This window comes from Oncorhynchus gorbuscha, unplaced genomic scaffold (genome assembly GCF_021184085.1).
Source record: "Oncorhynchus gorbuscha isolate QuinsamMale2020 ecotype Even-year unplaced genomic scaffold, OgorEven_v1.0 Un_scaffold_2281, whole genome shotgun sequence".
Classification (NCBI taxonomy): domain Eukaryota; kingdom Metazoa; phylum Chordata; class Actinopteri; order Salmoniformes; family Salmonidae; genus Oncorhynchus; species Oncorhynchus gorbuscha.
Genome location: NW_025746836.1, coordinates 39,325 through 51,343, shown reverse-complemented (window position 1 = coordinate 51,343; position 12,019 = coordinate 39,325). Strand labels below are relative to the sequence as shown.

The 12,019-nt window shown below is 47.7% G+C and overlaps 2 protein-coding genes across 2 annotated transcripts; one reads left to right on the top strand and one right to left on the bottom strand.

The window, feature by feature from the left end:
- Window positions 1-105: 105 nt before the first annotated feature.
- Window positions 106-2,043, bottom strand: LOC124025549 (relaxin-3 receptor 1-like). The gene has a single exon (XM_046338933.1). It carries the CDS (start codon window positions 1,812-1,814, stop codon window positions 606-608), a length of 1,209 nt encoding a protein of 402 aa, XP_046194889.1. The 5' UTR covers window positions 1,815-2,043; the 3' UTR covers window positions 106-605.
- Window positions 2,044-4,023: 1,980 nt separating this feature from the next.
- On the top strand, window positions 4,024-9,340 carry LOC124025550 (A disintegrin and metalloproteinase with thrombospondin motifs 12-like). The gene is made up of 2 exons (XM_046338935.1): window positions 4,024-4,460; window positions 8,991-9,340. The coding sequence occupies exons 1-2, from the start codon at window positions 4,343-4,345 to the stop codon at window positions 9,338-9,340; spliced, it is 468 nt and encodes a 155-aa protein (XP_046194891.1). The 5' UTR covers window positions 4,024-4,342.
- Window positions 9,341-12,019: the final 2,679 nt, after the last annotated feature.

Here is a 12,019-nt window from a genome sequence, read left to right as displayed (position 1 = left end):
ATCTTCAATCGACTATTTCTCGACATCTAATGAGTTTTAGTAATTGATATCTAGCTAATTGACCCACACAACATATTGTCTGAATATATCAATCGACCAAGATGCTTAATTGATATTCTCTTTATTTCACATACATTGCAATGACCCTTTTACATTCAGCCATATATCCAGATACCACAACAGAAGCACTGATAACATATTAATAAGATCACATTTATTTCCATTTTCATGTCCCAAAAATGTGTGCATTGTCTCTGAATGGCAATGTGTGAGCTTGAATGGAAGACAGAAGAAACATCTCAACATTCCAACACAGGGCATAACATCCACAGGGAATATGGACTTCGGTGTACTCTACATTTGTGACTCTTTTCTTAAAATCAACATGTAATCATTGCGCGCAAAGTTTACCAAGTACATGTCCTACCCATTCCAGTGCGTGCCAGGGACGCACCAAATTTCCGTAAATACAGCTTTTCACTCCGTTGGCCTACTCTGCGCAATTTGTGCCTCGTGGGTAATGACCACATTGGGAACTCAAGAACTCTGTCATTTATAGTTCCAAAATGCATGCGTAATTACAGCAAGTCGTTTCACAAAGTGAATTATGTCTGGTGGATGCACTGTGAATCTTCAGGTGCCATTCCGGGTAGACCCGGTATTGCGGGAAGATCCGGTCGGTCAATAAAGGATAGTGGACATTGTGTGGTGTCTAGAACATTCAAGGGAATAACCCCTTGGTTGTCGTCGTGTGTTACACGTGTGTTGCACGTCCCCGTAAACGTACGTATTGTACAGGCTTTGGAGATGGCTGGTGAGGAAATTCTCCAAAACAAATCCTTCAGCATCTTTCTGAATTCTCGTCGCATGAGACAATACAGAACTGGGTTCAAGCAGCTATTGGCATGCGCGAGGCACACAGTCACCGGGAATACATAGGTGTGGACCAAATAGTAGGATTTATCCCAATTGACAGCGTTAAATTTCACCAATACACCCCAGAATGTGATGGCGTGATTTGGCATCCAGCAAAGAAAGAAGGAGAGGACGACGATGGTGACAGATTTGGTCACCCTCGACCTCCTTTTGGGGTGGTTGTTGTTCATGCTCCTCAGACGGATAAACCGTAAGAGCATCAGATAGCAGACGGACACTATCAGCATGGGTATGACGAACGCTATGATGATTTTTTGGAGATGATAGAGCGCGAGCCAGTCATGTCCCTCGGGGAACCTGATGAGGCAGAGCTTCTCCCCGGCCACTATGGTCACTGAGGAGAAAATGGTAGTGGGTGCTGTGGCAATGGTTGCGGAGACCCACAGCACCGCGCACACCAATTTCACCGAACACGACCTCTGTCTCGACCGGTTCTTCAGAGCCGAGGCGACAGACCAGTATCTGGTCACACTCATAGCAGTCAGAAAGAACACGCTAGCGTACATGTTCATAACTGTTACGGAAAGGATGATTTTACACATGGCGTCTCCAAACGGCCAGCTGAAGTCGAGCGCGGTGTCCACTGCCCAGAACGGCAGAGTCAACACAAACTGGAAGTCCGTCACTGCCAAGTTGATGATGAAAAAGTTAATACTAGATTTCTTCCGGCCCTGTTTTAACCTCATTAGGAAAAAGACTAACAAGTTCCCAATTAACCCTACCGCGCACACAATGGAGTAAACAACGGAGATGATTATCCTTAGAATCGGAGTGCCGTCCGCGGTCACGTCAATATCCTCCAGACTGCTGAATTTGTCATCATCCATTAAAGTCCTGTTCAATGCCAAAATCCCGCTGTGGTTGAGTAGCTCGCCCATCCTCACAGATAAGAATGCAACACCGGTGCTTCCAGCATCAGGTCGCTTCTCGATGGCCTATCACAGAATAGTCCTCGCGCTCCATACAACTGAGTGCTTATTTTAGCTGTTGATTTTATGTCATTGAAGCTTGTATGATAAAAGTTATCGTGTCTACAGTCCTTTATAACGCCGCAATCAATGTGAAACTTTGCATCTTGCATCTTGACTGGAGTCTTATACAGGTGCGTAGTCGTGCGTGTTCACAGCGCCTGCCCCTGCATCGCGTGGATTGGTCGTTTGAGACGTGATGGACCTTTCTGTGATGGACCTTTGTGAATAAACTGCTGATAGGTCTCGACAAAAATATGAATTTTCAGATACCAAAATAAAATAAGTTACACTATATGTATAAAAGAATGGACACCCATTCAAATTAGTGGATCCAGCTATTTCAGCCACACCCTTTGCTGACAGGTGTATAAAACTGAGCACACAGCCATGCAATCTCCATAGACAAACATTGGCAGTAGAATGGCCTTACTGAAGAGCTCAGTGAATTTCAATGTGGATGCCATCTTTCCAACAAGTCAGGTCGTCAAATTTGGAAACGTCTAGGAACATTAACGGCTCAGCTGGGAAGTGGTAGGCCACACAAGCTCACAGAACAGCACTGCCAAATGCTGAAGCGCATACAAATCATCTGGCCTTGGTTGCAACACTCAATACCGAGTTCCAAACTGCCTCTGGAAGCAACATCAGCACAAAAACTGGAGCTTCATGAAATGGGTGTCCATGGCAGAGCAGCCACACACAAGCCTAAAATCACCATGCGCAATGCCAAGAGTCAGCTGGAGTGGTATAAAGCTCGCCGCTATTGGACTCTGGAGCAGTGGAAACATGTTCTCTGGAGTGATGAATCATGCTTCACATCTGGCAGCCGGACAGACTAATCTGGGTTTGGCGGATGCGAGGAGAATGCTACCTGTCCCAATACATAGTGCCAACTGTAAAGTCTGGTGGAAGAGGAATAATGGTCTGGGGCTGTTTTTCATGGTTCAGGCTAGGCCTCTTAGTTCCAGTGAAGGGAAAACTTAATGCTACAGAAAACAGTGACATTCTAGATAATTCTGTTCTTCCAACTTTTTGGCAACAGTTTGGGAAAGGCCATTTCCTGTTCCAGCATGACAAATTCCCCATGCACAAAGCGAGGTCCATACAGAAATGGTTTGTTGATCTGTGTGGAAGAACTTGACTGGCCTGCACAGAGTCCTGACCTTAACCACATTGAACACCTTTGGTATGAATTGTAACGCTGACTATGAGGAATCTCTAATCGCCCAACATCAGTGCCCAACCTCACTTATGCTCTTGTGGCTGAATGGAAGCAAGTCCCTGCAGCAATGTTCCAACAACTGACCGCCCTCTTCCGCTAGAGGGGGCAACATGATGGCTCAACCAGCAGTAGATCAGTGAAGGACGCTATTGGGAACATGTCAATCTTGCTCCACGGAGGACCGTGTGTCTGCGAGTTTTTGCTCCTCCTTTGTACTCGATTGATTAAGGTCACTGATTAGTAAGGAACTCCCCTCACCTGGTTGTCTAGGTCTGAAAAAACAAAAAACAAAAACAAACAGCAAAAACCCTAGGTGGAATGAGGTGGAATGAGTTTGACACATCATTTCCATAGGGGGATACACAGTATTCTGAGCTCCAAGATGAAAATATAATTTTCAAAGGAAACATAATGCAATTGATCAGTCGTGTTTATGATTTCCTTGGAGTTTGGGGCTCCTCACAGTGCATAATGCACACAGGTCCCGTTATGCATTGGTGCTCTGCGCAGTAACCATGCGAACGAGATTATACAGTAGGCTAAAGTGTCTCTGTAGGCATAATATATACAAGCAATGTTATTTAATATGGTGTTACAATCGTAATATTAGCCTTTATTGCGTGTCGGGATTTTTTCCTCAACTATCCCATTATTTAATATGCGTGCCTATTTGACATCCGGTTAAATGTGTCAATTCGATTTTCCTCAACTATCCCACTTTATTTACAATTGCACACCATACGTATTTTAATTTTAACAGGCAATCCAACTAATGTAATGTAATAGTTTCTCCATCACCTACCATCCCCTGGGCTACTACTGAAAGGCATTCTCTCAAGTCCACCCACTAAACTGTATCGGAGAGGGAGGTTCTTCAGCAAAGTTCGGCTTGTTAGGGAAAGTTCCTAACTGTCAGGGCTGTCGAAGGGGCCTTGATGGAAGAAAGGAGGACATCGTCTTGTCAGCAAAAAACACTTACAGTTTGCAATTCTTGGAACGCAAAAGACGCGTGTGAAAATCACTGAGGAAGGATACAACGTCGTACAGAAGTTAATTAAGTTTATATCGCCGGCGTCACGCTTTCTATGTCTAAAGTACATGGTTCTAGCGGGATATAAGTGTTTCACTACAAAATGGAAAGTATTTGAAATGACAGTCGGTACAGTGAGGATAAAGCATAATAACATATTGTCTTTCTTTACCTTCCAACAAGATGATTTACTTACACTGCGGACTTGCACAACCTTTCTCTCCAATTTACTTTTTGGTTGCAGCGGGGATCTTGGCGATGTTTAACAACAGTAAAACATTTGGATTTGAACAAGAGACGGGTAAGCCAGCCTCTTAAAATCAATGAATCATGACATATAAAGTTACTTTTATTGTAAATAGTTTTATGCAATAGTTCAGCTATGCTGGCATTTTAAAATGTCAGTAACAAGGGGACCTCTGCAGACTATTGGCAACTGCTCAGCTCCACATAGACTCAACTCACACACACATAGCCTAGCGATGTGACTGATCTCCGCAGCCTCAACTCACACACACATAGCCTAGCGATGTGACTGATCTCCGCAGCCTCAACTCACACACACACATAGCCTAGCGATGTGACTGATCTCCGCAGCCTCAACTCACACACACATAGCCTGTGACTGATCTCCGATGTGACTGATCTCCGCAGCCTCAACTCACACACACATAGCCTAGCGATGTGACTGATCTCCGCAGCCTCAACTCAACTCACACACACATAGCCTAGCGATGTGACTGATCTCCGCAGCCTCAACTCACACACACACATAGCCTAGCGATGTGACTGATCTCCGCAGCCTCAGCCTCAACTCACACACACACATAGCCTAGCGATGTGACTGATCTCCGCAGCCTCAACTCACACACACATAGCCTAGCGATGTGACTGATCTCCGCAGCCTCAACTCACACACACACCTCAACTAGCCTAGCGATGTGACTGATCTCCGCAGCCTCAACTCACACACACATAGCCTAGCGATGTGACTGATCTCCGCAGCCTCAACTCACACACACACAGCCTAGCATGCAGCCTCAACTCACACACACATAGCCTAGCGATGTGACTGATCTCCGCAGCCTCAACTCACACACACACATAGCCTAGCGATGTGACTGATCTCCGCAGCCTCAACTCACACACACACATAGCCTAGCGATGTGACTGATCTCCGCAGCCTCAACTCACACACACATAGCCTAGCGATGTGACTGATCTCCGCAGCCTCAACTCACACACACATAGCCTAGCGATGTGACTGATCTCCGCAGCCTCAACTCACACACACATAGCCTAGCGATGTGACTGATCTCCGCAGCCTCAACTCACACACACACATAGCCTAGCGATGTGACTGATCTCCGCAGCCTCTCACACACAGACAGCCTCAACTCACACACACATAGCCTAGCGATGTGACTGATCTACGCAGCCTCAACTCAACTCACACACACATAGCCTAGCGATGTGACTGATCTCCAGCCTCAACTCAACTCACAACACATAGCCTAGCGATGTGACTGATCTACAGCCTCAACTGATGCAAGCAGTTCACTTGGGAAATGACTTTACACCTCATAAACACACATAGCCTTCCGATTTTACTGATCTCCGCAGCCTCAACTCACACACACACATAGCCTAGCATGTGACTGATCTCCGCAGCCTGATGTTCACACATAGCTAGCGATGTGACTGATTTCCAGCTCAACTCAGAACAGCCTAGCAGTATTCTCAGGGCCTTTTCTCCACACACAGAGAGATGCACTAATTCCGAGCCAACTCACAACACACATAGCCATAGCGATGTGACTTCTAGTAGCCTAGCTGTATGTTTGATCTCCGCCCTAAACTTTACTTAGCCTAGCATGTGACTGAATATGTCAGCCTCAACTAAACACATAGCTAGCGCTTACCTACTGTGTCTGTACCACACAGTGATAGTCACATTCATTCCACTAGTCAATTTAAACTAGCCCTGCAAACAACATGATTGAATGGCATCAGGATTAATTGTGTTGAGTTCTTTAAAGTATTGGCTCCCTGATTAGTCCAATAACTCATGCTGTGTTGGGATCAGTGGAGGCTGCTGAGGGGAGGACGCCTCATAATAATGGCTGGGACGGACTGAATGGAATGGCATCAAACTATGTATTTGATGTATTTAGTACCATTCCACCTAATCCATTCCAGTCATTACCACAAGACGTGATCCTATTAAGGTGCCACCAACCTCCTGTGTTTAGGATACTAGATACAGTAGTTAACCTAAAGTTGGCCTCTGAGCTGAAGTGTCTTGGTGTGAGAAAAAGGGGGTTGATTTTAAAAAAAATCCCATGAATACCAGTACTAAAACAGACTTTTCCCACAAATATTCCAGTTGTATGAGAACAGCTCAGTATTTCTTTTCTCCCCACCAGAGATGCTAATTGAGCCGCCTCTCGCTTCAGGCCATGCTTCTCTCTAGCCCTGTAGTTTGCTACCCCTTCTCTCTCTGCCTTCATGTCATCTCCTAAACCCCTTCTCATGCTTACCTACTGTGTCTGTCCTCTCCTTCACCATTCCACTAGTCAATTTAAACTGCCCTGCAAACAACATGATTGAATGGCATCTTAATCCTTTGAGTTCTTCTCTTCTCCTTTAGTCCAATAACTCATGCTGTGTTGGGATCAGTGGAGGCTGCTGAGGGGAGGACGCCCCATAATAATGGCTGGGACTCTCCTTCACCCAAACTTCTCTTTCTCCTTCCCCTTCTCTCTCTCCTTCCCCCTTCTTCTCTCTCCTTCTCTCTCCTTCACCCCTTCCTCTCTCCTTCCCTTCTCTCTTCCACCCCCATTCCCCCTCTTACTCTCCTTCCCCCCTTCTCTCTCTCCTTCCCCCTTCTCTCTCTCCTTCCTCCTTCTTTAGGATACTAGATACAGTAGTTAACCTCTCCTTCAAAGTTGGCCTCTGAGCTGAAGTGTCTTCTCCTTCATTTAAAAAAAAATACCAGTACTACACTTCTTTTGAACAAATATTCCAGTTGCCTTCTCTCTCTCTCTTCACCCCTTCTCTCTCTCCTTCCCCCTTCTCTCTCTCCTTCCCCCTTCTCTCTCTCCTTCACCCCTTCTCTCTCTCCTTCACCCCTTCTCTCTCTCCTTCACCCCTTCTCTCTCTCCTTCACCCCTTCTCTCTCTCCTTCACCCCTTCTCTTCTCCTTCACCCCTTCTCTCTCTCCTTCACCCCTTCTCTCTCTCCTTCACCCCTTCTCTCTCTCCTTCACCCCTTCTCTCTCTCTCTCCTTCACCCCTTCTCTCTCTCCTTCACCCCTTCTCTCTCTCTCTTCACCCCTCTCTCTCTCCTTCACCCCTTCCTCTCTCTCTTTCACCCTTCTCTCTCTCCCTTCACCCCTTCTCTCTCTCCTTCACCCCTTCTCTCTCTCCTTCACCCCTTTCTCTTCTCTCCTTCACCCCTCCTTCTCTTCCTCACCCCTTCTCCCCTTCACCCTCCCCTTGGTCTCCCTGTGTTCTGTATCAGCTTTAGTGAACAAGGGAAAGGCCTTCCATAAGCAGTCTAGATACACCCTTTGGCTGTTTGACACTCTACCATCCATACAAATCAACCTTAATGGGTGCTCTGGGGAGCCAAGGCTAAGTGTAATGGGTTTGCGAGGCGATGGACTGACACAGGGAGATAGCTTGGTACTGCAGCAGTGGCATTTGGGATGGCACTTGACACTACTGGTGGGCACTGTCATCTATCAAAGGATTCAACAGTCTCAGGGTTGGCATAACACATTCCCTGTGAGAGCGACTCTTATTAACACCCCAAATCAAAGAAAAAAAACAATCACTACCCTTCACCTCCTATATACCTCCACCGCATCTCACCCATTCAAAGCAGCTCCCTGTTTACTCCTGTGAGACAGACTGGTCTGACTTTTGAAGTGAAATCTGTTCTGAATTACTCTTTGAATTTTAGGCAGAAATAAAGATGGCTTACAGATCTTTCTGTTAGGTCTGTGTTTTATAGAGTGTTTTATAGAGCACCACTAGCATACTACTAGGGCACCACTAGCATACTACTAGGGCACCACTAGCATACTACTAGGGCACATCTAGCATACTACTAGGGCACCACTAGCATACTACTAGGGCACCACTAGCATACTACTAGGGCACCACTAGCATACTACTAGGGCACCACTAGCATACTACTAGGGCACATCTAGCATACTGCTAGGGCACCACTAGCATACTGCTAGGGCACATCTAGCATACTACTAGGGCACATCTAGCATACTACTAGGGCACATCTAGCATACTGCTAGGGCACCACTAGCATATGATTAAAGTGCTGTGAGGTGCATGCTGCTATTAAAATTCATACCGTTCTTTGAACGGTGCTTGTGTGCGCGTGTACGTTTCTGTCTGCGTATAAGTGAGGGCCTTAAGCCTCATTCGCTCATTGAAGGTGGCACAGCGGGCCAGCACGCCGCCGATCACCGTGATGATGCCCCCCTGCCAGGATCCGGGTGTAGGCAGACATAGCGTAGGAGAGTACAGCAGACTGATCGACACTCCAGTCAGCTTCTATAGTAACCCGAAGCCCTAGTTAGTTAGCGCCCGTTGTGAGACCTCATCCATGACTCCACATGACTATTGCCTGCCATTGGTGGATACTGGGTCACATGCTCATCCTCAAGTAAAAAAGACAGACATACTGTAGTCATATTCAACCCCTGTTTAAATGATGGATAGTGTATGTGTTTCTTGTGCAGATGGAACTGTTTACAACCTCACAGTCAATTAGTTGACAGCATGTTTTTATTTTCTCTCCCAACCAGAGAGCTTTCTACAGGGGCTTCCGCAGTACGAGGTCGTTCACCCCTACCGAGTGGACGCCAAAGGTCACTTCCTGTCCAACTTTGTGTCCCACCGCGTCAGCCGGGTACAGCGGAGGGAAACCCAGGGGGAACCAGGAAACCCTACACGGGTGTTCTACCAGTTGCAGCACGGTGGCCACAATCTGCACTTCAACCTCACCCTCAACCCACACCTGCTGGCTCCTGGCTTCCTGACTGAGCGAAGGTACGGTGGCATGGAGGGGGCCAAAATACGCAGCCATGGCCCTTCGCTGTGCCACTTTATCGGGACGTGTGGGACCAGGCAACCATCAAGGGGAGGGCGGCTATAAGCACTTGCACGGCCTGGTGAGTGCGAGCCTGGTGAGTGCGACTGCTAACCTACTGAGACCGTCACTGCTAACCTAGGACCGTCAGATACTGAGACCGTCACTGCTGACACTGAGACCGTCACTGCTGACCTACTGAGACCGTCACTGCTGACCTACTGAGACCGTCACTGCTGACCTACTGAGACCTGTCACTGCTGACCTACTGAGACCGTCACTGCTAACTGCTGACCTACTGAGACCGTCACTGCTGACCTACTGAGACCGTCACTGCTGACCTACTGAGACCGTCACTGCTGACCTACTGAGACCGTCACTGCTGACCTACTGAGACCGTACTGAGACCGTCACTGCTGACCTACTGAGACCGTCACTGCTGACCTACTGAGACCGTCACTGCTGACCTACTGAGACCGTCTGGCTGACTGCTGACCTACTGAGACCGTCACTGCTGACCTACTGAGACCGTCTGCTGACCTACTGAGACCGTCACTGCTAACTGCTGACCTACTGAGACCGTCACTGCTGACCTACTGAGACCGTCACTGCTGACCTACTGAGACCGTCACTGCTGACCTACTGAGACCGTCACTGCTGACCTACTGAGACCGTCACTGCTGACTGCTGACCTACTGAGACCGTCACTGCTGACCTACTGAGACCGTCACTGCTGACCTACTGAGACCGTCACTGCTGACCTACTGAGACCGTCACTGCTGACCTACTGACCGTCACTGCTGACCTACTGAGACCGTCACTGCTAACTGCTAACCTACTGAGACCGTCACTGCTGAACTGAGACCGTCACTGCTGACCTACTGAGACCGTCACTGCTGACCTACTGAGACCGTCACTGCTGACCTACTGAGACCGTCACTGCTGACTGCTAACCTACTGAGACCGTCACTGCTGACCTAGCTGACCTACTGAGACCGTCACTGCTGACCTACTGAGACCGTCACTGCTGACCTACTGAGACCGTCACTGCTGACCTACTGAGACCGTCACTGCTGACCTACTGAGACCGTCACTGCTGACCTACTGAGACCGTCACTGCTAACTGCTGACCTACTGAGACCGTCACTGCTGACTGACCTACTGAGACCGCCACTGCTGACCTACTGAGACCGTCACTGCTGACCTACTGAGACCGTCACTGCTAACCTACTGAGACCGTCACTGCTGACCTACTGAGACCGTCACTGCTGACCTACTGAGACCGTCACTGCTGACCTACTGAGACCGTCACTGCTAACCCTACTGAGACCGTCACTGCTGACCTACTGAGACCGTCACTGCTGACCTACTGCTGACCTACTGAGACCGTCCTGCTGACTGCTGACTGCTGACCTGCTACCTACTGAGACCGTCACTGCTGACCTACTGAGACCGTCACTGCTGACCACTGCTGACCTACTGAGACCGTCACTGCTGACCTACTGAGACCGTCCACTGCTAACTGCTGACCTACTGAGACCGTCACTGCTGACTGCTCACTGCTGACCTACTGAGACCGTCTGCTGACTGCTAACCTACTGAGACCGTCACTGCTGACCTACTGAGACCGTCACTGCTGACCTACTGAGACCGTCACTGCTGACCTACTGAGACCGTCACTGCTGACCTACTGAGACCGTCACTGCTGACCTACTGAGACTGTCGTGCTGACCTGCTAACCTACTAGACTGAGACCGTCACTGCTGACCTACTGAGACTGTCGCTGCTGACTGACCTACTGAGACTGTCAGACCTACTGCTGACCTACTGTCAGACCTACTGAGACCGTCACTGCTGACCTACTGAGACTGTCACTGCTGACCTACTGAGACTGTCACTGCTGACCTACTGAGACTGTCACTGCTGACCTACTGAGACTGTCACTGCTGACCTACTGAGACTGTCACTGCTGACCTACTGAGACTGTCACTGCTGACCTACTGAGACCGTCACTGCTAACCTACTGAGACCGTCACTGCTAACTGCTGACCTACTGAGACCGTCACTGTTGACTGCTGACTTACTGAGACCGTCACTGCTAACCTACTGAGACCGTCACTGCTAACTGCTGACCTACGGAGACCGTCACTGCTGACTGCTAACCTACTGAGATCGTCACTGCTAACCTACTGAGACCGTCACTGCTAACTGCTGACCTACTGAGACCGTCACTGCTGACTGCTGACCTACTGAGACCGTCACTGCTAACTGCTAACCTACTGAGATATCTTTTTACTTTCACATCCTAAAGGGTCATGCAAAACATTTAACTTCTAGAACTTCTCTGTTCCTAGGATAACAAGTCAAAGTAGAAATACAATTGATCAAAAACATAATGTTGATCGATGCCAATGACTGGTCCTATCCAGTTTCTGTTTTCCAATTTGGTTCTGTGCATGAGACTGGATAAAAGTGTTTGCTAAATTGCATATATTATTATCATTATACAAAACCAAAGAAGATTTATTACATTTTTAGGTGAAATTGTAAATGACGATTCATTAGAGGTGTATTTAATTCCTCTAGCTCTGATAAAAATATGCTAATGCTTTGCAATAAGCAGTAAGTACTACTGTATAATGTTGTATGCCACACTGGCTTCAACTTAGTTTCAATCTTTAAACACACGTCTGAACAGATGATGTTTAAGTATTATATTTTATAGTTGTCTCTGAATTCATTACG